Below are 23,220 nucleotides of genomic sequence, written 5' to 3'. Positions count from 1 at the left end.
GCAAATTCTTCTGCTAGTTGGGGTTTAGTCCAAATCTGCATCCTTTCCTTCAAGGCTCAAGGGTCCAAGATTATCTTCTGTGTCTGTATTAATTGGTTTCCCTTTTCTTTGTTGAAGAGGGTCTGTGCAATCCTTCTGCCTAGTCCGCCATCTTGCCCCGCCTCTAATTCCAACTTTTTAAGGAGTCACATGGCTGCAGTTTTTATGGAAGCAGACCGACACATCTTTCTCCTTTGGAGTAGCTAGTGGGTTCAAACTGTGAACCTTTTGGGTAGCAGCCTAATACTTAATCACTACCACAGCAGTGATGAGAAATTTAGACTTAAATTCTAACAAAGGATATTTATTATACTAAAATTTGTAATCCAAGTGTCTTCATCAAGATTCTAGAGATATGTTGTTGTTAGGTGCCACTGAGTTATGTCTGGCTCATTGCGACCCTATGCACAGCAGAATGAAACAATGCCTGGTCCACCGCCAGCTCCATGACCCTTGCTGTACTTGAGCCCATCATCGCAGACACTGTGTCACTGCATCTCATTGAGGGCCTTCCCCTCCTTCATCAACCCTCCACCTAGCAAGCATGACATCCTTCTCCAGGGAATGGTCCCTTCTGAAAGCATGACCAAAGTAAGTGAGACGAAGTCTGGCCATTCTTACTTCCAAGGAGCATTCCAGCTGCACTTCCTCCAGGACAGCTCTGTTAGTTCTTTTAGCAGTCCATGGTACTTTAAGCATTTTTTGCCAGGACCACAACTCAAAAGCATCAGTTCTTCTTCAGTTGTCCTTATTCACTGTCCGACTCTCACATGCATGCAAGTCAATTGAAAATATTATGGTTTGTGTCAGGTACACCTTAGTCCTCAAGGAGACATCCTTGCAACTCAGAAGTTGAGAGAGGTCCCTTGCAGCCAACTTGCCCAATGATGTACATCGTCTAATGTCCTGACTGCTTCTTCCATTGGCATCGATTGTAGAACCAAGCAGTGTAAATTCTTTGACAACTTCATTCTTTTCTCCATTTATTGTGATGGTGTTTATAGGTCCAGTTGTGAGGATTTTTGTGTTTATTTTCTATTGAGATATAATCCATACTGCAGACTGTAGTCTTCAGTCTTCATCCTCACTTTCAGCAACCAAAGTTGTATCATCAACGTATCGCATGTTGTTAATGATTCTTCCTCCAATTCTGATGCCACATTCTTCTTCATATAGTCCAGCTTCTTAGATTATTTGTTCAGCATACAGATTGAATAAGTATGGGAAAAGGGTACAACCCTGACACACTCCCTTCTTGATTTTAAACCATGCAGTGTCCCCTTGTTCTGTTGAACAACAGTCAATGTACAGGTTCCTCATGAGCACAATCAAGTGTTCTGGAATTCCCATTCTTCTCAATGTCATCCACAATTTGTTATGATTTACACGATCAAATGCCTTTGCATAGTCAATAAAACACAAGTAAACATCTTTGTGGTATTCTTTGCTTTGAGCCAGGATCCATCTGACAGCAGCTATGATATCCTTTGTTCCACGTCCTTTTCTGAATCCAGCTTGCCCCTCTGGAAGTTCTCTGTCATTATACTGCTGCAACTGTTTTTGTATTATCTTCAGTAAGATCTTACTTGAGTGCAATATTAATGATATTGTTCAATAATTTCCACATTGTTTGGAATCACCTTTCTTTGGAATGGGTACAAATATGGATCTCTTCTAGTCAGTTGGCCAGGTAGTTGTTTTCCAAATCTCTTGGCATAACCTAGTGAGTGCCTCCAGTGGGGCATCTGTTTGTTGAAACATCTTAGTGAGTATTCCGTCAATTCCTGGAGCCTGTTCTTCACCAATTTATTCAGTGCAGCTTCAACTTCTTCCTTCAGTACCATTGGTTCTTGATCATATGACACCTCCTGAAATGAATGAAGATCAACCAAGTCTTTTGGGTGCAGTGACTGTGTATTCCTTCTATCTTCTTTTGATGTTTCCTGCATCATTCAATATTTTGCCTATAGAATCTTTCAATACTGCTCAAAAGCTTAAATTTTTTCTTCAGTTCTTTTAGCTTGAGAAATGCTGAGCATGTTCTTCCCTTTTGGTTTTCTAACTCCAAGTCTTTGCACATTTTATTATAGTAATGGGCTTTGTCTGCTCAAGCTGCTCTTTGAAATCTTCTGTTCAGCTCTTTTATCTTATCATTTCTTCCATTCGGTTTAGCTACTCTCTGCTCAAGGGCAGGTTTCAGAGTCTCTTCTGTCATCCATTTTGGCCTTTTCTTCTTTTCTTGTCTTTTTAGTGACCTCTTGCTTTCTTCATGGATTATGTTGATGACATCCCATAGTTCTTGTGGTTTTCAGTCATTGGTGTTTAGTGCGTTAAATCTATTCTTTAGATGGTCTCTAAATTCAGGAAGGATATATTCCAGATCATATTTTGGCTCTTGTGAATTTGTCTTCAACTTCAAGTTGAACTTGCATATGAGCAGTTGATGGTCTGTTCCACAATTAGCTCCTGGCCTTGTTTTGGCTGAAGATATTGAGCTTTTCCGTAGCCTCTTGCCACAGATGTAGTCACTCTGATTCCTGTGTATTCCATCTGGCGAAGTCCAGGTGTATAGCCGCTGTTTGTGTTATTGAAAAAAGGTGTTGGCAATGAATAAGTTGTTGGTCTTGCAAAATTCTATCCTGCGATTTCCAGCATTATTTCTGTCACCAAGGCCAAATTTTCCAACTACCGCTGATTCTTTATTTCCAACTTTTGCAGTCCAGTCACCAGTGATAATTAATACATCCTGATTGCATGTTCAGTCAATATCAGACTGCAGAAGTTGATAGAAATCTTCAATTTCCTCATCTTTGGCTTTGGTAGTTGGTGAATAAATTTGAATATTAGTTGTACTATCTGGTCTTCCGTGTATGCGTATGAGTATTATCCTATTCCTGACAGCATTGTACTTCAGGACAAATCTTGAAACATCCTTTGTGATGATGAACACCACGACATTTCAAATTGTCATTCCTGGTATAGTAGACCACATGGTAGTCTGATTCAAAACAGCCAAAACCAGTCCATTTCAGCTCACTAATGCCTAGGATATCAATGTTTATGGGCTCCATTTCTTTTTTGACAGCTTCCAATTTTCTTAGATTCATGCTTTATACATTCCGTGTTCCTATTATTAATGGATGTTTACAGCTGTTTCTTCTCAGTTGGAGTCATGCCATGTCAGCAAATGGAGGTCTCGAAAGCTTTACCTTATCCATACATTAAGGCTGGTTCTACTCTGATGATGCAGCTCTTCCCTGACATAAGTGGCTTATCTTCCTTCAGTGTTTCTGGGCTATTCATAAAGTTGCACAGTAATGTATCAGACAGTGTTTCTCTGCTATTCATAAGATTTTCCCTGGCCAGAGTGGATGGCCTCCTCCTTCTTCGTAGTCTGTCTTAGTCTGTAAGCTGTTGAAACTTGTGCACCATGTGCAACCCTACTGGGTTTGAGACACTGGTGGCACAGCCTCCAGCCTCTCAGCAACACGCCACACCAGTAGGACAAACTGACAGCTGTTCTAAACGTCTCCACCCTCCCCTTACAAAGATCACTGCCTCTTTCCCTCCGCTTGGGAGGGGCATGGCCTGGGACCCCAGCCTTACCTGTCCCTGCTTCTGCTTCCTCACTCTGTCCTGGTCCCCTCCCCCACCCCACCCCCAGCTTTTTCTCTGCTTTTCCTGGCTTTCCTGCCACTTGGGAGGTCCGTGGCCTGGGTGCCCGGCCTTACCTGGATCCCTGCCTCTGCTTCCTCACTCTGTCTTAGTGATCCACCCCCCCACACACAGCTTTTTTATTTCTATTTTATTTCTTTTTATTTGTAGATAAATAGAACCAGTGAAATAAATAAATAAACACACACACACACACACACACATATACACACATACGTATATGTAGATAAATTTATTTTGAGGAATTGGCTCATGCAATTTTTGGAGCTGGCAAGTCCTAAATCCATAGGTCAGGTGGTAGGCTATAGAGTCCAACAGGCTTATGTTTCAAGATCTTTAGGTCAGAAGACAGAAAGATTGCCGGGTGGAAAGAGGAGTGAGTTCTGCCACAATATCTAGTTATAGTCTGGAGGCAGAGCACACCTTAAGGAAACTCCCTTTTCAGCTGATTGGTTGATCGTATTAGATTACAGTATGGAAGATGATTGTATCTTATGGAACTGCAACTTAGATTAGTGTTTGGCCAAACCACTGGAAGCTATAGCTTAGTCACATTTACATTTAAAATTAGCCATCACATTTAAGATGACTTATTTTTGTGGTATTTGTCATTAATGCTATTTCTTTAACATTCAGGGGTAAGGTAATAAAGCTGTCCTTAATAATACCAATCTCACTAAGCAGCTGAATGTGTCAGAGTTGACTGGATTATTAAACACGTCCTGTGCTCTGGTAAAGATAGCTATGTTACCAAAAACTTAAAGAAAAGGAACATTTCTTTCTTCTTTTCATTCCTCTGTTTCTTAAACCCCTCTATGCCATTCAATAATGCCAGAGTTTTATAGAAAATTCTAGGCCACTTGTAAAATGTACTGTAACTGTTTGTCCTGAGGTTTTTTGTTTTTTCTTTTTTCTATTGCCTGCTTCTGTTTTCATCATGGACAGATCTAATTTGAAGAATCAGAATCCGATCATGGTTAGTCCGATGTGGACAGTACATCTGTTTAACAGGGAAACAGAACGTTTAACAGCATTAGCTATGTGAGCTTCAAATTTTTATTTATTCCTATTCATTTAGGCTATGACTTGGTTCCACATTTCTGCTAAAAATAATTCTGTGTCAAGTGTCTTTTCAACATCTAGGACATTATACACAATTTATATCATTCTCCTAAAGTGCTGTCTAATCTGTAGTCCTAAATAGACTTGATACTGGTTTTTGCTGAAGAAATGACACTTTTTTGTGTGTCTGCCTGTCTGTTTAGGAAGTCTGGTGTTTTCAGGAAACTGTATTGGAAGCATACAGTTTTCAGGAAACTGTATTGGAAGCATTAAGGTATTTTCTACCTTAATAAATCTTGCAGGCCATATTGTCCTCTTTTAGGAGGAGGTTTTTGCTTTTTCTCTTTAGTTTTAGTTAAATTAAGGAACAGAGGAGTTAACTTTATTATTCTTCAGCCTAAAAGAGCTTTTTTTTCTCTGAGAACTGTCTGGGGATCTTTGTAATTATGCCCTTTAGAAATCTTCTGTAAAGTCTTAGTAAGAGATTTGGCAATAAAGGTTTAAGTTGTAAGTCTTAAGGCCTGGGCACCAGTTGACTTCCACTTGACAGTATTTAGACTACACCTACCAAGCCCAGAATACTGTTTAAGACTTTCTTTGCTGAGCTAGATTACTCTCTTTATGTTTCTCTCTTTGCTTCTATTGCTCTTAGAAAAAACTTGATAATTACAGTGACCATTTCTCTAGTGAGCACTCATAATAGTTCATAATAATTCAGTCATGTTCCTTTAAAGAAAAGAAAAAAAAAAAAGTTGAAAAGAAGAGAAAATACCAAACTACCTTTTTATCCCTAATATTCAGAAATAATACTAAGTGGATCTTTTGGTTAGATTTCAGTGTCTTGTAAGCTTCCTTTTCCCATTTAGGGCTAAAATGGCCCTCTGTGGCAGAAAGATACAGGAAGTGCACACATCAGTAGGTCAGCTTATAGTTCCTGTGGCAGGTGGTGACTAAATTTTAATAAGCTGTTATTGCAGCCTGGTGCCAAGGGCTACACATGGTGGAGGGCTGGCCTGGAGTACACTTGGCCACATGACCTGAGAGATTAAATATCTTCCATGGTTACTTTTGAAAACAACATGTTTTTAATTTGTTCATTCTAATCCTAGACACTTAATTCTTTCAGTAGCTGTAGCCACAGTGCTTACATGTATTTTGCCATTATTCTCATGGAATTTTATTTGGAATATGATTATTGAGCACTTACGTCAGGCATTTTTCTAAGTTATCTGTGTATTAGCTCATTTAATCTTCCTTGCAACCCAATGAGGGTAGGAGCTCTTTTTATCACTGTTTTACAGATAAGGACACTGAGGCTAAGTTGCTCAAGGTCATGCAGCTAGCAGAGATTTGAACCTTGGCACTCTTAATATAAAGCCTGTACACTTAAATGTTTCTCACCTGTTGAGAGCTTCATTTTGAGGTATTTATTTTCTGTTATTTCTTGCCCTACTTTCCCAGATGAGTGTAGAGGGCTTTTCTCAATGAAGTAGAAAATAATAAATACTTCTCTTTTCAAAAGCCTTTACTTTGAACATAATTGCTTAAATTTTTCTTTTGATAATTACTGAAGAAGAAAGACTTTTATAATTGAGTCATACTATATGTGTTTAACTTGTGAACTTAGCCAAAAAAAAGAAGAAAAAGACTGACAATTTAAATTGTTGTTGTTGTTGTTATTTGCCATCGAGTCGGCCCCGACTCATAGTGACCCTTCCTTGGGTTTCCGAGGCAGTATCACTACGGAAGTAGGAATGCCCAACCTTCCTTCCGAGGAGTGGCTGGTGGGTTTGAACCGCCACCCTTCTGGTTAGCAGTCAAATGCCTTAGGCACTATGCTACCAGAGCTCCTGACAATTTAAATAGTATGGGTGATAAGGATTGGCTGTGCCATATAGTATGGGTGATAAGGACTGGCTGTGCCATACTTACTGAGACATAGTACATTGGTTCTAATGGGTTTTTGTAGGATAATTTTGACAAATGTGCACTTTCTACCTCAGTCATTAACTTTATAATTTAACTCCATAATTTAACTCCATAGTAAGATGTGACTCCTCTGTATTCCTTGCATGCGAGGCACTGAAATAGATACTCAAAACCAAACCATGCTCACTGCCATCTAGTCAGTTCCAACTCACAGCAACACCCATTGAGTTCACAAGGCTATGAATCTTGACAGAAGCAGAGTGCCTCATCTTTCTTCCATGGGTGACAGCTACTAGAAAGATGAAAGTGTAGTCTTGTCCTATAGGTAACTCACATAATCTTAATAGTTCATATGCAAGAAAGAGAATACTATAAAATTAAATGAGCAAATACTACTGTGTTGTTGTTGTTGTTATGTGCCGTTGAGTTGGACCCAACTCATAGCGACCCATTCTTGGGTTGCCAAGGCAGTATCACTACGGAAGTAGATTGCCCAACCTTTGTTCCGAGGAGTAGCTGGTGGGTTTGAACTGCCAGCCTTCTGGTTAGCAGTCAAGTGCCTTAGGCACTATGCAACCAGAGCTCCCAAATACTACTGTAAGTTGCTATAAAAAGACCCAAAGTTGGATGTTACATTAGGTTAAAAAATAAAAAAATAAATCATTATATGGACGGGACTTGCTAAACTCCGTGGATGCTAAAAGCAAGAAATTCTGTCCTGAAAGACAGAACACTGGAAAGTTCTCAGATAGACTAGTCTTGACAGTGTTCACCACAATATTACACCATTTTAATTGTACTTTCCTTACATAATACTGCTTTTTTCCTTTAGGTTTCTATATATGCTGTACCAGAAAAGATTGGTCAAGTTCACCATGCCTTGGAAACAACTGTGAAACTTCTTGAGTTTTATCAAAACTACTTTGAAATTCAGTACCCACTTAAGAAATTAGGTAAGAATCAAACAATTCTTCTGGTCTTTGTTACGATTATAACTGAGATTCATTTTGCAGATATTTTTTAGGAAGAGCTTTTGCCAAATTGTATTTAAAAAGTGAATCAGTAAATATTGTTAATGCTTTAAAAATTGTTTGTAGTTCTTGATATTATTTAGATTCAAAGAATATATCTGAATTTGGAGCTTAAAGCACGTAGAAGTTTGTGGGACTGTTACAGAAGTGCTATATAAATGGAGATTTGCTTAAGGCTTAGCCTGGGGTGTGATAAATTCTAACTTTCTAAGAAATTCCTGATTCAAATAATAAAAATTGAGCAATAAATGTTCAGGAAAGGAAGAGGATTTTTGTATTTTTTTATGTGGAACTGGTCCTAAATAAAAGTGTCAGTTTGGCATGTGGTCCTTCTTGCCCTGGGAAGTCGATTCATGGTAAAGAAGTTAAGTATCTTTTCTTTGCTAAGGGACAGGGAAGAGTGCATCTCAGAGGGGTTAATCAGATTGTCCTCAGCTGATGGGTGGATAAGGTGCATGAAAGGCTGAAATAAGGAAGGTTCCACTGGTTATGATTATAAAAATAACTCAGTATCTGCTGATTCACAGTAATAAACCAATGAATTAAGTATTTTGATTTGATTGGAAGTCCGTTATACAGGAAAGGTGGTCACTTCTTTCCTCTTATGTCCAGATTTGGTGGCTATTCCTGACTTTGAAGCAGGAGCAATGGAAAATTGGGGTTTGCTCACTTTTCGAGAAGAGACACTTCTTTATGACAATAATACATCTTCAGTGGCGGATAGAAAATTGGTTACTAAAATCATCGCTCATGAGCTGGCCCATCAGGTAGTAGCAGCCAAGGCTGTTAATAGCTCATACTTGTTGTCTACGTCATATCCTAGAGTTTTAGAGTAGATTTAGCTGCTGAAAATAATTCAGCTTATTATTATAGAATTGCTTTCTTTTATAATAATAAAACACCTTTTTAAAATAAACATTTATTTTCAGATGAAAACTCTTATCTAAGCTTCATAGTTTATACAGTATTTCCACATCCATTTTCACAGCTACGCTAAGGTAGGTAATAATCCCATTTTATGCATATGGAAACTGAGACTCAGCTTAAATAAATTACTTGACCAGAATTGTACAGCTGATAAGTGGCAGCATTGGGCCTTAAAGAACTACCATCTCTTCAAGATCTCTTTGTTTTTGTTTTATTTTTTTCCCCAATAAAACACAGCTGCTTCACCCCTGACAAATGCCAGCTACTTGGTATATAACTTGGTGGGAAAGAATCTTTTTCTCTAAGTTGCACTTTTTTCTGACAGCTTTCAAACTGTAGTGCTCAGAATCAGAATGATTTTTGTCCCCTGGTAGAACTGGTTTCTCTATTATTGTTGGGAGAGGTCAGCCTTAAGAAAAGAATGAGAGTACTCTTTGCATGACATGAAGGGAGAAAGATGATTATATGGATGTGTACCTCAACACCTTGTCCCTTTTATGCTTTTGGTGAGGCTCTTATTACGGTGAATATGGTGGGAGGATATGAAGGAAGAGTATGACGTGCTCTGGGCTGTTTACTCTCTAGCTCAAATACAGTTTGTAGGACTCTAAAGCCTTTATGAAGATTTCATGACAAACTAGCATATGAAGCACATATTATTTGCTGTTATAAATGGGCCTTATAGATAAGTTGTCTTTTGGGGGCTCTCCTCTAGGTCTTTTATTTGTGGGACCACCAGTCACCACTTGGGACCTATTTCTTTCTTACTTCTTTATGACTGATAAATCATCTTTCTCTGAAACAGGTTTTCAGATAACATCTTGGGAAAATATGCTATTGTAATTCTCAAAAGTGTTTTGTTTTGGTATCTAGTAACCCTAGCGTTTCTCTGCTAGCTTGACACAGCCCTAGGCCACACTGACTAAATTGCAAGCCCTGTGATCACACTGTTGAAGACTTTTTGAGACACTTTTTTTTTTTTTTTTAAAAGAGAAGTCAACATGTTAAATAATCCCTATTTGAATTATTTTCTTCATTTCTTCCTTCAAATATCTTTTTTTTTTTTAGAAGAGTCTCCTGTCATTTTTTTTTTTAAATCTTGGTTCATACTACATCATATAAGAAATATTTAAAGATTTTTTCTGATTACAGTTGTATATATGGGTGCTAACTTTCCTATGGAATGATGTTTGAATTCTGTTTTGAATCATGTAACTGCTGTGTTCAATGTGGGCAACTGAGGAGAAACATGAAGTTTGGGTTCTCTGACTAGAAGAAAATCTGACATAGAAATGCATTTTTTAATGTCATGTGTCAGAGATGATTGTAGCTTAAGTGGAAAATAATCTTGTTACTAGAAGGTAGAAGAATTTCATTAACTAGGAAGTACTTTTACTGAAGTACCTAAAAATGTTTTATTTCCCTAGTATTAAGCATGTGTGTTAAGTTGAGAAATATGCAAGTAGTCTTCCTTGCTTATTTTCCCATTCAATTAAAATAAAATGTTAATTTTTTTATTTTTAAAGTAAATTTATACAACTTTTATAAGTCTTCAGTCAGTGATGAGAAAATTCCTGAGAATGTAAATATTATGTTGATTTGTCTTTTGCCACAGTGGTTTGGTAATCTGGTAACAATGCAGTGGTGGAATGACCTGTGGTTGAATGAAGGTTTTGCCACCTTCATGGAGTATTTCTCTTTGGAAAAAATATTTGAAGAGCTTTCAAGTGTAAGTATAATGTTCCTGAGGCCTTCTGTGAATGGTAGTGGCAAAAGTTAGCTCATTGTTGCTTTGTATTTTTATGCATTTGGAGTAACAAAAAATGTTTTTTAAAAAGTGCAGTAAAATTGACTGTTACTGATTATACTTTGAAATTTTACAATGAAAATTACACTTTTATTTATTGATATATCTTATAGAAAGCTGAAATTATATGAAATTTTATTACTAAGACAAACATTTATAATTGCTTTGCTACATTTCAGTCTTAAGAGATGTGGCCCTTCTGCTCAAAGGAAATTTGATAAGATTGAAAAGGCTTTTTCACAGAACAAAACTTTTTTATTCTGTGTGTATATGAAGACATGTGTAGCAGTCCTGTCTTTCTATTATCAGTGTGTAGATTTTTATAACAGTGATACATAGGTTGATACAAATAATTGGACCTTTTTAGATACAAGTCATATTTTTGCTCTTTTCTAAACACTTGAAATACAGTTTGAGTATAAGGTAGCATAATAATGTTTGTTAATTCATTCTCTATTCCTATCCTTGGAGATATTAAGACATATGAGGTTACTATGTGATAAATATTGTCAAAGTAATTCAAGCAATAGGTGGGAAAACATAAAGATCCCTTTTTTTGTGACTTTCTGGTAAACTTCCTGGAGATAAGATCCAAGCAGAAGTATTCTTGGAGCTTTCACTCCGGAATTTCTGGGTAGGGCTTGTTGAAAATTGTCCAATGGTAGGAAAAACTAATTTTTAGCCAGAATACTAAGCAAGATATTCTAAATCTGTTGTATGCTATTTAAGAAATGAGATATATACAGTTTTACCACTTGGTGGTGCCCAGAATGTTTAAAAACTTTTAATACATGCTTTAGGGGCACTCATCTGCTGAACTCTCAAAGAATTATTTCCCTTTTAATAGTTCTGTTTTATTTAAAATGAACCTCAGTTAAGGGAAATGTATTATATATAAGAAATCAAGCTTAAGAATCAGATTTTCTTTTATTTTTTATTTAAATATGCACTGATCTTTTTATTAGTATTCATCTTGAGTATCTGAATTTGGCACTTGGTTGCTTTAGTAATAAATAGATTCTTAACTCATCATGATGCTGTTGTTTCAGAAACACTGTTTTCTACTTGAAAACTAGTTTGTAACTTTATTTTTAAATCAAAGAAATATGCGTGAGGGGCATTTTTCCTACTTTCAAAAGCTTATATTGATTACTTTTTCATAGTGACCTTAAACAGCTATTAGTCTAATGCATACAAATAATTGTTGTACTTAACTTTGCTTTTGAATACTATTTATGATATCCCAACCTTTTTAATTTTCTGTTAGTATGAAGATTTCTTAGATGCTCGATTTAAAACCATGAAGAAAGATTCTTTGAATTCATCTCATCCCATATCATCATCATCTGTTCAGTCTTCGGAGCAGATTGAAGAAATGTTTGACTCTCTTTCCTATTTTAAGGTACAGTTATGCATAAAAAAGATACCTGTAGTAGTTCTGAAATTGATTTCATATGTGAGCAAGCTACATGATTTAGATTATTTTAAAGATAAGATCTTGTTGTTGTTGTTGTTATGTGCTGTCTAGTCAGACACAACTCATAGCCACCCCTCCTTGGGTCTCCAAGGCAGTATCACTACAGAAGTAGATTGCCCCATCTTCCTTCCGAGGAGTGGCTGGTGGGTTTGAACTGCCAGCCTTCTGGTCAGCAGTCAAATTAAATTAGGCTTTAAGATGTTTACTTCTATTTAAATCTTAGCCTTAACTTTTTGTGAGTGTTTCTTTCTCTGACTCTCTTTTAAGTTCTGTGACTAACACTCAGGCCATTAACCAGATCTTCTAGCAATATACAGATTTTCCCTGCTATGTGAAAGGAGCTCTGGTGGCGTAGTGCCTAAGGCATTTGACTGCTAACCAGAAGGCTGGCAGTTCAAACCCACCAGCCACTCCTCGGAAGGAAGATGGGGCAATCTACTTCTGTAGTGATGCTGCCTCAGAAACCTAAGAAGAGGTCACTATGAGTTGGATCCGACTCCATGGCAGTGAGATCTGAAGATAAAGTATTCCTATGAAACCTTTGTCAGCCAAAATAGTGCAAAGTGAAGAAGCTATTATTAACTTATATGGGAAAAATACTTAAGCATTCCCAGACCCCCAAAATAACCTGCCAAACCATGACAAATAGCACATAAAACCTAAATAACACTAATATACAGCAATCACAGACACAGTTCAAAGCTATTGCAGCTTGATGCTGAGTGTAGTTCCTGGGGAAGGAGCTTGGTAATGCCACTCTTGCTACTTAGTGTGCGCACTGCCTCTTTAATAGCTTGCTGAATGCTAGTTTCACCTCACAAACACACTGCCGTCCAGTCGGATCCAACTTCTTGGGTTTCTGAGGGAATATCACTACACAGTACTTGTGAAGGAATAACAAATATGTGCTAAATAAGTGGTATGGAATATTTCTGCCTTGGGTGAAGAAAATAAATTTATTTTTAGGAAACTGGCATTTGAAATGAATTTTAAAGAGTAAGAAGAGTATAGGTAAATGGGAATAGGTAAAACAGGGCAGGAATGGGACAATCAGGTCTGCAAAGAAAATGTCAGGAATGCTAACAAGCCAAGGAATGTTTGGTTAGGAAGGAAATATTGGACTGTACCAGAAGCTGCTGGTAGCATAGTGCCTAAGGCACTTGACTGCTAACCAGAAGGCTGGCGGTTCAAACCCACCAGCCACTCCTCGGAAGGAAGGTTGGACAATCTACTTCTGTAGTGATACTGCCTCGGCAACTCAAGGAGGGGTCGCTATGAGTCGGGTCCAACTCGATGACACATGACAACAGCAACAAACAGAAGCTGCATGTGGGGCAAAGGAAAGATGGGAAAGGTAAGTTATGGCTTAGTTATAGAAGGTCCTGAATGCCTTAAAGAATCTGGATTTTTCTCCCGTAAGCAGTGGAAAGCTTTAGAATACTTCTGAACTAAGGAATGACTTGATCAAAGTTAGGAAAATTAAACTGGTTTTCGTTTATAAGGTGCATTTAACTGGGGAGAGACTAAAGTCAGGAAATTGCTGCTAAAGTGAGAAATGAAATGGTAGAAGTTTGGAATGAAGAGTCATAATGATAGTAGAAAGAAAACGATGACTATCAACAGCACTGGGAGAGAAGTAGGGATGCAGTGACAGGATAAGGAAGGTAAAGGAGACAAAAATGTCCACCAGATCTCAAGACTTGAACAACGGAATTATATAATACCATTGACAAACAAGGAAATCACTGAGCTATAGTGAGTTTGGTTTGGTTTTTATTTTTTATTTTTTTTAATTAAATATATTTATTAGCTGTATTAAATATATTCCAGTTAGAACTGTGGTATGATTTAAGCCTATACTGGACCTGTCAATAAGAACAGTTTAAAAATGTGTGGTCCTTTTACAAAATGTCGTTATATAAAACTTCAAGATTTGTTATTACAGAGCTCTGTCTTCTTCCAGTCTCCCTCCTCTAAATCAAGAATTTAGTGTGTTTTGATAATGTAGTCCACTTGTTTCTGAACTGAGAATTTAGGAACTAGCCCATATAATTGAGAGAAGTAAGATACTCTGTAATATACCGATACTATGTACAAGAAGTAAGTCCCAATATGGAAATGTGGTTGATAAATGTACTCCTTTTGGTCTTCAAAATCATCAAGCATCATTTTGTTGTAAGCTGTTACGTGAGAATTCATTCATTTAGTAAATCTTACAGCACCAGCAATGCACCAGGCATTGTCCTAAGTGTTAGCCAACGAGACAAGATGATGTATGTCTCTTGGAGCTTCCATTTAAGGGATGGTAGGATAGAGATATAGTCTAAACAAGTGAATGAATACATAGGTATTCTGTCAGATGATAAATGCTAATATGAAACGTAAAGCACCATAAGGGAAATAGTGACAAAGATAATACTGTTTGGGGAAGACTACTGATAAGGTAGGATCTCTGGTAGCATAGTGTCTAAGGCACTTGACTGCTAACCAGAAGGCTGGCGGTTCAAACCCACCAGCCACTCGGAAGAAAGGTTGGGCAATCCTACTTTCATGGTGATACTGCCTCGGAAACCCAAGGAGGGGTCGCTATGAGTCGGGGCCGACTCGACGGCATATAACAACAACAACAACAACAACAACAACAACTGATAAGGTGACATTTGAATGACCATCTGAAGGATGTGAGAATAAGGCATGTGGATTTTGGGAAGAAGATTATTCCAGGCAGAGGAAATAACCAATGTAGAGGGCTTGTGTGTAAGAAAAAAAAGGTAACAGCATGCTGGCACTGCTGTAGTTAGAAAAGCCTGCTTTCAAGGTTGGCTCTTGACTGGCATCTGGGAAATTAGACTTTGGGAGTATTTCCACCATTCCCTGATAGGAATGGCTCTATGTGCCTAAATTGTTCATACAAAAATGTGGTTTATGCTGAACACCTGCTTGCTTTCTGGGAGTCTGGAATTTTGGTACATGCTAGGCAGAAGGTGACTCGCCCCCAGTTAAAAAAAAAACAAAAACATGGGTCTCCAGTGAGTTTCGCCAGTAGACAACATTTAACATACCATAACTCATTTTGGGGGCATTAAGCATAGCCTATGTGACTCCCTGGGTGAAGACTCTTGGAAGCTTGTGACTGCTTCCCTCTAGACTTCGCCCTATGTACCTTTTCCTTTTGCTACTTTTGCTTTGTATCCTTTCATCATAATAAGTCATAGTGGTGAGCACAACTGTAGGCTCAGTCCTGTGAATCATCAAACCTGGGGTTGGGTTGGGGACCCCTACACACTTGAGATGTCCAAGTACCAGCAAGGAGCCAATGTGTCCAGAATGCAGGAAGCAGGGAAGAAAGCAATAGGTGAAGTCAGGTCATAGAAAGATAGGGTGTCTTTTATTTGTTTAAAATGCCTCAGGAATGTTAATGGGAAGTTGCAGTAGAGAGAGAAAGTTGATATTAAAGGAGAAAAGGGAGCTGTTGAGAACAGGAATGAATACTTAAATTGACAGAGCAATTTATAGAACAAAAACACCTATGAAATATGATAAGGGAATAAGACTATTAGGTATTAAATTCACTTATGTGTATCTGATAATCTTACTGACTTAAATTGGTACAATTTTATCAGAAATGAAATGAATTCAAAGACTTCTTGAGTGCCTACTATATACTGGACATTGTTTTAGTCATTAGAGTTGAGCTTTTCAACTTTTCCTTCAACTAGCATAGTCTGGAAGAGAAAATAAATACCTGTAACAGATGCAGGAAGTGACATAAAATATTTTCAAAGATAGTGAAATACAGTATTTTGAATCAAGGAAAGCTTCACAGAGGAAATGGTGGTGGTTTGAAGACAGGAAATGAAGACGTGCATGAATGAATATAGTGTGTATACTTAATTATTACATGTCTGATTCTACTATATTGGCATATGTTTGCTGCCCTATACATTCATTAGTTCCAAACATTTTTGAAGTGACTTCAGTAACATGATATACTAAAATTGGAAATTAATATACTGTCCAGCAGAGAGGTGTTTGAGAACTCTACTAATTAATTGTGTCTACAGTAGTGGGCCAATTAATCCAACTGATAACTTTAAACACTGGGGATGGTGTAGATGGCACTGAAATTTTGTCATGCTTTTCTAATAAAAATAAACTTACAAATGCAGCTTTCCAAGGGCACAGATGAGTAATTTGTACACAGTGATGAGTACACTGATAGACCTCACGAATGGCTTATGCTAGAATCAGTATGTGGGAATTCACTCCATTAATTATTTTCCAAATCCTTTAAAATGATTTTAAAGCACTTTGAACATACAGTCCACATCTGATTATAAGAGACTAAATAATAGTGTATTGTTCCAATGTTCTATGCATGAAAATAAAGGTTTATAATGATTATACTTTGAATTTGGAGTCTCAGTTCCATGACCTGTGGTAACCTTTTTCTCCCACCCCCCTTTTTTTTAAAATAGGGAGCTTCCCTCTTGTTGATGCTGAAAACTTACCTTAGTGAAGATGTGTTTCAACATGTTGTTGTTCTTTACCTACATAATCATAGTTTTGCTTCCATTCAAAGTGATGATCTGTGGGATAGTTTTAATGAGGTAAGTAACCTGGATATTTTACTTTGCTTTTAAAGTAATTAGATTGATTTATATTTTTTATTTATATCTATTTTTTATCAAATATGTAAATAAGCCTGTGGTATTAAGGATAACTATTTAAAAGAAAGGAAGATGGAACTTATATAAATATTTAGAGTATTGAATTTGGAAAATTAAGAAAGGGGAGTACTGTTCTTAATCTTTGAAAAATGTGTGTGTGGCCTTGTATAGCCATTTTTATTGTGTCTTTATTATGAAAGTTGTCATTTCTAATTAAATTACTATAATTTTGTTATTTGATGTTTTAGAAATATCTTTGCCCATTCTTATCCTTTCTTTGTTTTTTACCTCCCATCCACGATTTTTTTCTGCTCTGCCCTTTGAATCTTTTGTCTTTTATAGCCCTTGTTCCTCTAAAAGAGTTGCTAGGAGCTGCTTACTGCCTGGTTTTACTGTCTGTGTTTTGTCATGTCTGCAGATATTCTAAAAAGCATTGTCATTAGGTAAAAGTTCTGCTTCACGGCAGTGCGTGAGCCCAGCCTACCTCGTGCATGTGTGCTAACTGCACAGCCCTCACAAGCATTTGAATTTGTTACCCTGCTACAGATCACTGGTTCTTAATATTTTGGGAAATAAATCATAGACATATGTGAAAAATACAATGAAACTTCTGGACATCTTCCCCAGAAAAACCACATATGTGTAAAATATTACACCCAGTTTCCAAGTTAAAAAGACCCTGCGTTCAGAGCCCCTGCTCTGAATCTTTTCCATCTATTTGTTCTGTTTCCTTGCCTTGTCTGAAACCTGGTATTTTTCTGTTAAGCCTTTGCTCAGAAGACATACCTTCCCCTGTTGTTTGCAGAGTTCTCTTGGAAAAGAAGGACATTTTTATTATATTAGAGTTGCTTTCAAACTACTTTTACAGTTTAGTAATGTTTCAATTGACAGCCATGTTATTTACTTTATACATCTTGCCTTATTTCCTGACATGTAAAATATATTTCTGCCTTCCTCATTAACTTGGGATCTCTGGTAGCATAGTGCCTGAGGCACTTGACTACTAACCAGAAGGCTGGCAGTTCAAACCCATCAGCCACTCCTCGGAAGGAAGGTTGGACAGTCTACTTCCATAGTGATACTGCCTCAGAAACCCAAGGAGGAGTTGCTGTGAGTTGGATCTGACTCAATGGCACATAACAATCACAACAACATTAACATCATTATCATTTGCATCATTAGTGTTTTCCTGTCCCTATTGTTAGTCTCTAACAGTGTTCTGAGATTTTTCATCTTTCACATCGAGGATATCTTATGTACTAGCCTCTTCTTATTTCAGTTCTATATCCAAGATCCAAAAGCTTGACCATCTTGCTTTGGGGCAAACTTGTTTTCCTCTTAACCTCTGGTACAGAAATAGAGAAGTGAGGGTCATGAAAAATGTATGATTAATGTCAAAATGAATTTGGGAAAATTTGCTCCATCCTTTTGTGTTTCAAAGAAATAGACATAGGGTGATTGAACTAAGGCCTGCCATAGTGAAGAGATATTACCAAACAATTTAGGTATATGGTGATTTTAGTTGCATACAATTCAAATCTATCTATAATCTAGAAAAGTAATTTGAGTTATCAGTTTTACCCACCTGCTTTAAAGAGAGACTTTGCAAACTTGCTTCTTAATTATTGATACCATTTGCTCAGGGACAGGGGCCTTTAGAGGGTCTGTGAACCTCTCATACTAGATGCCAGATTTTGTTAGTAAATTTATGTATTTTCTAGGAAAAAGGGTCTATGACCACATACAAGTTAGCATTTTTATAGAGAAGCTTAAAGTCAAGGTAACTGACCTGTTAGTGTGTCACTCTTCTGTTACTGCCTGCTGTTCCCTAGTAAACAAACAAACAACAAACCAAACTCACTGCCATCAAGTTGATTGAACTCATAGTAACCCCTCCTTGGGTAACCAAGGCAGTATCTTTATGGATAGGGCTCTGGTAGTGTAGTGCCTAAGGCACTTGACTGCTAACCAGAAGGCTGGCAGTTCAAACCCACCAGGCACTCCTCGGAGGGAAGGTTGGGCAATCTACTTCCATAGTAATACCACCTCGGAAACCCAAGGAGGGATCACTATGAGTCAGGTCCGACTCAACGGCACATAACAACAACAACAGTACTCTTAAGGTATTAGTTCTTCAAAAGATGTCCTTTGACATTTATGAAGGCAGAGAATTCAGAGAACAAAGAGAAACCTAGACCCAGTTGATTCATGGGAGTGAATAGCAGTGCTTCTCGTTCGACACTATATATCTTTATTCATATCTTCTGTATGGTACTATTATGGCTTAGAAGTACACGTATAACTTCTTAAGAATTTTAATTAATGCTCAGTTGATGGATAGCATATGTGCTGCTTCTCTCACTCTGTTTTAGTTATCACTTAGTCCTATTTCAGCTTATTTTCCTTTCATCAGAATTACTGATTTATCTAGATTAAAAATACACTCAACTCAGCATTCATGTCTCTATATTAGCGTTAGGAAAAGAGGGAAGGGTAGAGATAAATTAAACTGTAAAGTTTCCAAATCACTCTTTATCTTTAATCAAAAGCAATGCGTTCTTTTTTTATAGGTCACAAATAAAACATTAGATGTGAAGACAATGATGAAAACCTGGACCCTACAAAAAGGATTTCCCTTAGTAACTGTTCAAAGAAAAGGAAAGGAACTTACTGTACAACAAGAGAGATTCTTTTTAAATATGAAGCCTGAAATTCAGCCTTCAGATGCAAGGTACATGTCCTCTTTCTCTCCATACTGTTTCTTTTGCTCCCTCAGGTTGAAATTTTTTGTTGTTGTTGTTTGTTTTTTATGCCTTTCTAATTCCTTTTTAAATCCCTAGGTTGAAGTATTTTTAAATGTTTCGTAATCAGCATAGGTTCTTGTGAAACCTTACACAATTATTCCTCTCTGGTAATGGCTTCAGAAATTTTACCCACCACCCAAAAAAGATACAATGAATCATTTATAAATGATTTAAAATTGGAAAGAAGAATAATCTTATGGTGTTTTCTTTTCACAGCTACCTGTGGCATATTCCACTATCCTATATCACTGATAAAAAAAATTATTCACATTATCAATCAGTATCATTACTGGATAAGAAATCAGGTAATTTTTATAACATATTTCTGATAAGAAATTGGAAATCATGTATCGAATAAAATACTGACCAAAGGACAAAAGGAGATTACACTTTCCAGTGTTGCAAACTTTCTGACTTGGTGCATATTCACATTATGTTACAGAGTGAGATATAGTAGAAGCAGAGCAGTTTCTTAGAGTATGTTCTGCTGACTACCTTCTACGGGTGGGATGGTGCAACTACATTTTTACAGGCACCTTGCATGATGCCTATGTATAATAAAAGTTCAGATTCATGACCTAGATTTATAGTATATAATTATTATAAAAAAATCCTACAGATACAGTATGTGTATTTTGATAATGAGAAAATTGGGTAAGCAGTTACGATGGCAAGGAGAAGGGGGATAATAAAATATAAATGTTATATATATAGACCCACAGAGAGTCTATACAAAGTAATTGAAATGTAGTTCTGACTGTTAAATACCACCATGAATACCACAGCACGTATCCTCTTAATTTCCATCCTGAATGAACATAAGGCTCTTGTGTCTATAGCAACCATTAGTGATGGTAAAGGGAGAGTTTCTTGTTTGAATTTGGAACTGGTATTTAAGCCTGTATTTTATAGGCGAGTGTAGTTTAGTGGTTAAGGGAATGGACTTTAGAGCCAGGTTTCCTGGTTTACTTCTTGGCTCCACCATTTCACTTGTATATTTTGGATGAGTTATGTCACTTCTCTGAGTTCCTTCAGTTAAGACATGGAGATAGTAATTATACTTATTTTCTAGGGTTGTTGAGGATTTAGTTTATATGAATTGCCTAGAACAGTACCTGGGATGTAAGTTTATGTTCTATATAACTCGGAAGGAAGATGGGGCAGTCTACTTCCATAGTGATACTGCCTCGGAAACCCAAGGAGGGGTCGCTATGAGTCAGGTCCGACTCGATGGCACATAACAACAACAACAACAACATAACTGTGAGCTATCGTTAGTACTGGTGTTAATAAAAATAAATAAATCTTTAAACATCATATATCCACAGTACATAAAATCTCAAAATTGGAAAACAAATTTTATTAACCTTTCATAACTACCTCTATAATTATTTTTCTGTCATTTTTTTTAGTGAGTATATTTTTATTTATACTGAAATTTTATTCATATTTAATTTTATTTATATTGAAATCATTTTGTACATGTGATTCTTATGTCTTGCCCTTATTTTTTTTACTAAACATATATAGTAATTGACTTCACCTTTCCTTTATTTTTGGATACGTGAATCCCCATTGTCTTTATTTAAAAATACCTCAATAAAAATTAGGAGTGTTAAAGATTTTCCACTATATGAATTTTTTCCTTAGGAATGCTTCTCCAAAATGAAATTACTATGTTATCTTTTATGATTTGATACATGTTCCTGATTTGTCCCTCTTTTGTGTGGTAACATTTGATAATGCCACCTAAAATATATGAATGTGCCAGTGTCATTGGACTTTTACTGGAGAAGAATGTTACAGCAACAACAATCTCATTGTTTTCAAAACCCTAGGAACAGTTGGTGATATTGTCATCTTTAGGCAATGTAGGATAGCTGGAGGTGTAAAGAAGTACTGCCTTCTTGATGAGAACTAAACTCCACACTGTAAGTGGGCCCTGGAAGGGACAGTCTCTGACCTAAGAGGACAAATAATACTTTTACTTATACCCTGTAGCACAGCCAAAGCATGGCTGGAACATTCAAAAGGGACAAAGAAGGAAATTTTGCAAACCTTCTGGTATTGAACTAACTTTTGCTGGTATTAGAAATAAATGTACATTGAGAGATCTGCCTTTATCATTCCTTTACCCTTTAGCTTAATTTACATGTAAGTTTGTTAAACTGTTTGAAATTCACACCCCATGGGCTGGTTCATATTTCCCTGCTATCGCCTTTTTTGCCTAAGCCCTTACTTGGCACTCAGCTGCACAAAAATTCTTTTAGCAACTCAAACATGACACTCTGCCTCTTGTCTCTAGGCTTTTGCATGTACATTTCCTCTCCTCGAGCATTCCTGCCTTCCCACTCCCTTGATATACTCCTGTTCATTCTCTACATATCAGCTCACCCATTGGTTGCCTCACCACAAGACCAGTTAGATAGATGGCCTACTTATGTGTTTTAATAGCATTCTCTGCTTCTCTAGTCATAATATACTGTAAGTACTGTTTTACTTATCCAACAAACTCAACCTCACTGCCATCAAGTCAATTCCAACTCATAGCGACCCCCTTTGGGTTTCCAAGGTGGTAAATCTTTACAGAAGTAGATTGCTCAGTCTTCATTCCATGGAGTGGCTGGTGGGTTTGGACCTCCAACCTTCTGGTTAGCAGTCAAATGCCTTAGGCACTAGGACACCAGAGCTCCTTTCCCCCTTGAAGATAGGGACCATGGGTGTATGAATCACTTTTGGAACCTGAGCACTCAGTCAGCACACAAACATTTATTGAGTGAATAAATTTTAGTGTACACGAAATGATTCCATTTTTATCAAACTGTAGAAAGTTCTAGGGAACAAACATTCAAAGCTTTATGAAATGGTATCTTCTGTCTCCCTTCATTTGAAAAGTTTCTCAGTAAAAGGGAGCATACGAACTGTACTATAATGGTCTAATCCTGAGTGAAACTGAGCCACTATATGATGAAAGCAGTGTCTGCCACTTCTCATTTGCACCGTTTCTTTTGCTGTTGCTGCTGCTGCTGCGGCTATTTCAAATCTTGGCAGTTAAATTTTTTAGAGTCCACAGTGAAAATGTTCTGTCCTCTGAGAAAATGGACATTAAAAAAATTAGGACACTTGGGTCGTCTTGATTCCTAATGTTGCCCTGAGAATCACTCTTAATTTAATTGCATTTTTATTGTCTCTGTTCTCCAAAGAAATGGAGGAGAGACAGTGACTTCAGGCTTATATTATGCTATATGACTTTAATACAGTGGTTTGTTAAAACTTGTATATTTTCTTTTATTTAGTTATTTATTTTTTAATTGTGATTTGGGTGAAGATTTACAGAGCAAATTCACTTTCCATACAGCACTTCACATATACTTTGTCTCATGTCATTGACCACAGTTTACCACAATGCAACAGCTCCCCTCTCTCTTCCTCCCCATAGTTGCCTCTTCCCAGTGTCCATCCCTCCATGCACTCCTGCTCCCTGAACTGTCTCCCTGTGCATAAGCAGTCCTTCTTTCTCCCATGGTTGTTCTCTCCAAGGAGTGTATCTACTTGAGGTAAATGTTCAACTCATATGCTATGTTCAACTCGTATTTTGTTTGGCTGGAAACCACAGGTGTGGGTTCAATTCCAGACCTGAAGAGCAGCTAGGGGCCATAGTCTCAGTGGTTTCACCAAACTCTGTTGGACCAGCAAACCTGGTACCCACCTTTTTTTTTTTTTCCAAATGATTTTGAGTTTTGTTCCACATTGTTCTCCCTCTCTATCAAGGATCTCCTACATAGATCCCCTTCCAAGT

At 37.2% G+C, this 23,220-nt stretch overlaps 1 protein-coding gene across 1 annotated transcript in view; it reads left to right on the top strand.

Moving 5' to 3' along the window:
* LOC103198379 (leucyl and cystinyl aminopeptidase) overlaps positions 1–23,220 on the top strand; it is an 88,066-nt gene that overhangs the window by 31,066 nt on the left and 33,780 nt on the right. Inside the window, exons 4-10 of the mRNA XM_007942540.2 lie at positions 7,538–7,658; positions 8,349–8,503; positions 10,279–10,392; positions 11,738–11,872; positions 16,426–16,557; positions 19,188–19,348; positions 19,638–19,726. Of these exons, the coding sequence (XP_007940731.1) occupies positions 7,538–7,658; positions 8,349–8,503; positions 10,279–10,392; positions 11,738–11,872; positions 16,426–16,557; positions 19,188–19,348; positions 19,638–19,726 (907 nt within the window). The remainder of the gene's footprint in view (positions 1–7,537; positions 7,659–8,348; positions 8,504–10,278; positions 10,393–11,737; positions 11,873–16,425; positions 16,558–19,187; positions 19,349–19,637; positions 19,727–23,220) is intronic.

This window comes from Orycteropus afer, unplaced genomic scaffold (assembly GCF_000298275.1).
Source record: "Orycteropus afer afer isolate SDZICR_OR568_19922 unplaced genomic scaffold, OryAfe1.0 scaffold00093, whole genome shotgun sequence".
NCBI classification, from domain to species: Eukaryota; Metazoa; Chordata; class Mammalia; order Tubulidentata; family Orycteropodidae; genus Orycteropus; species Orycteropus afer.
This window is presented reverse-complemented; position numbering and strand designations above follow the sequence as displayed.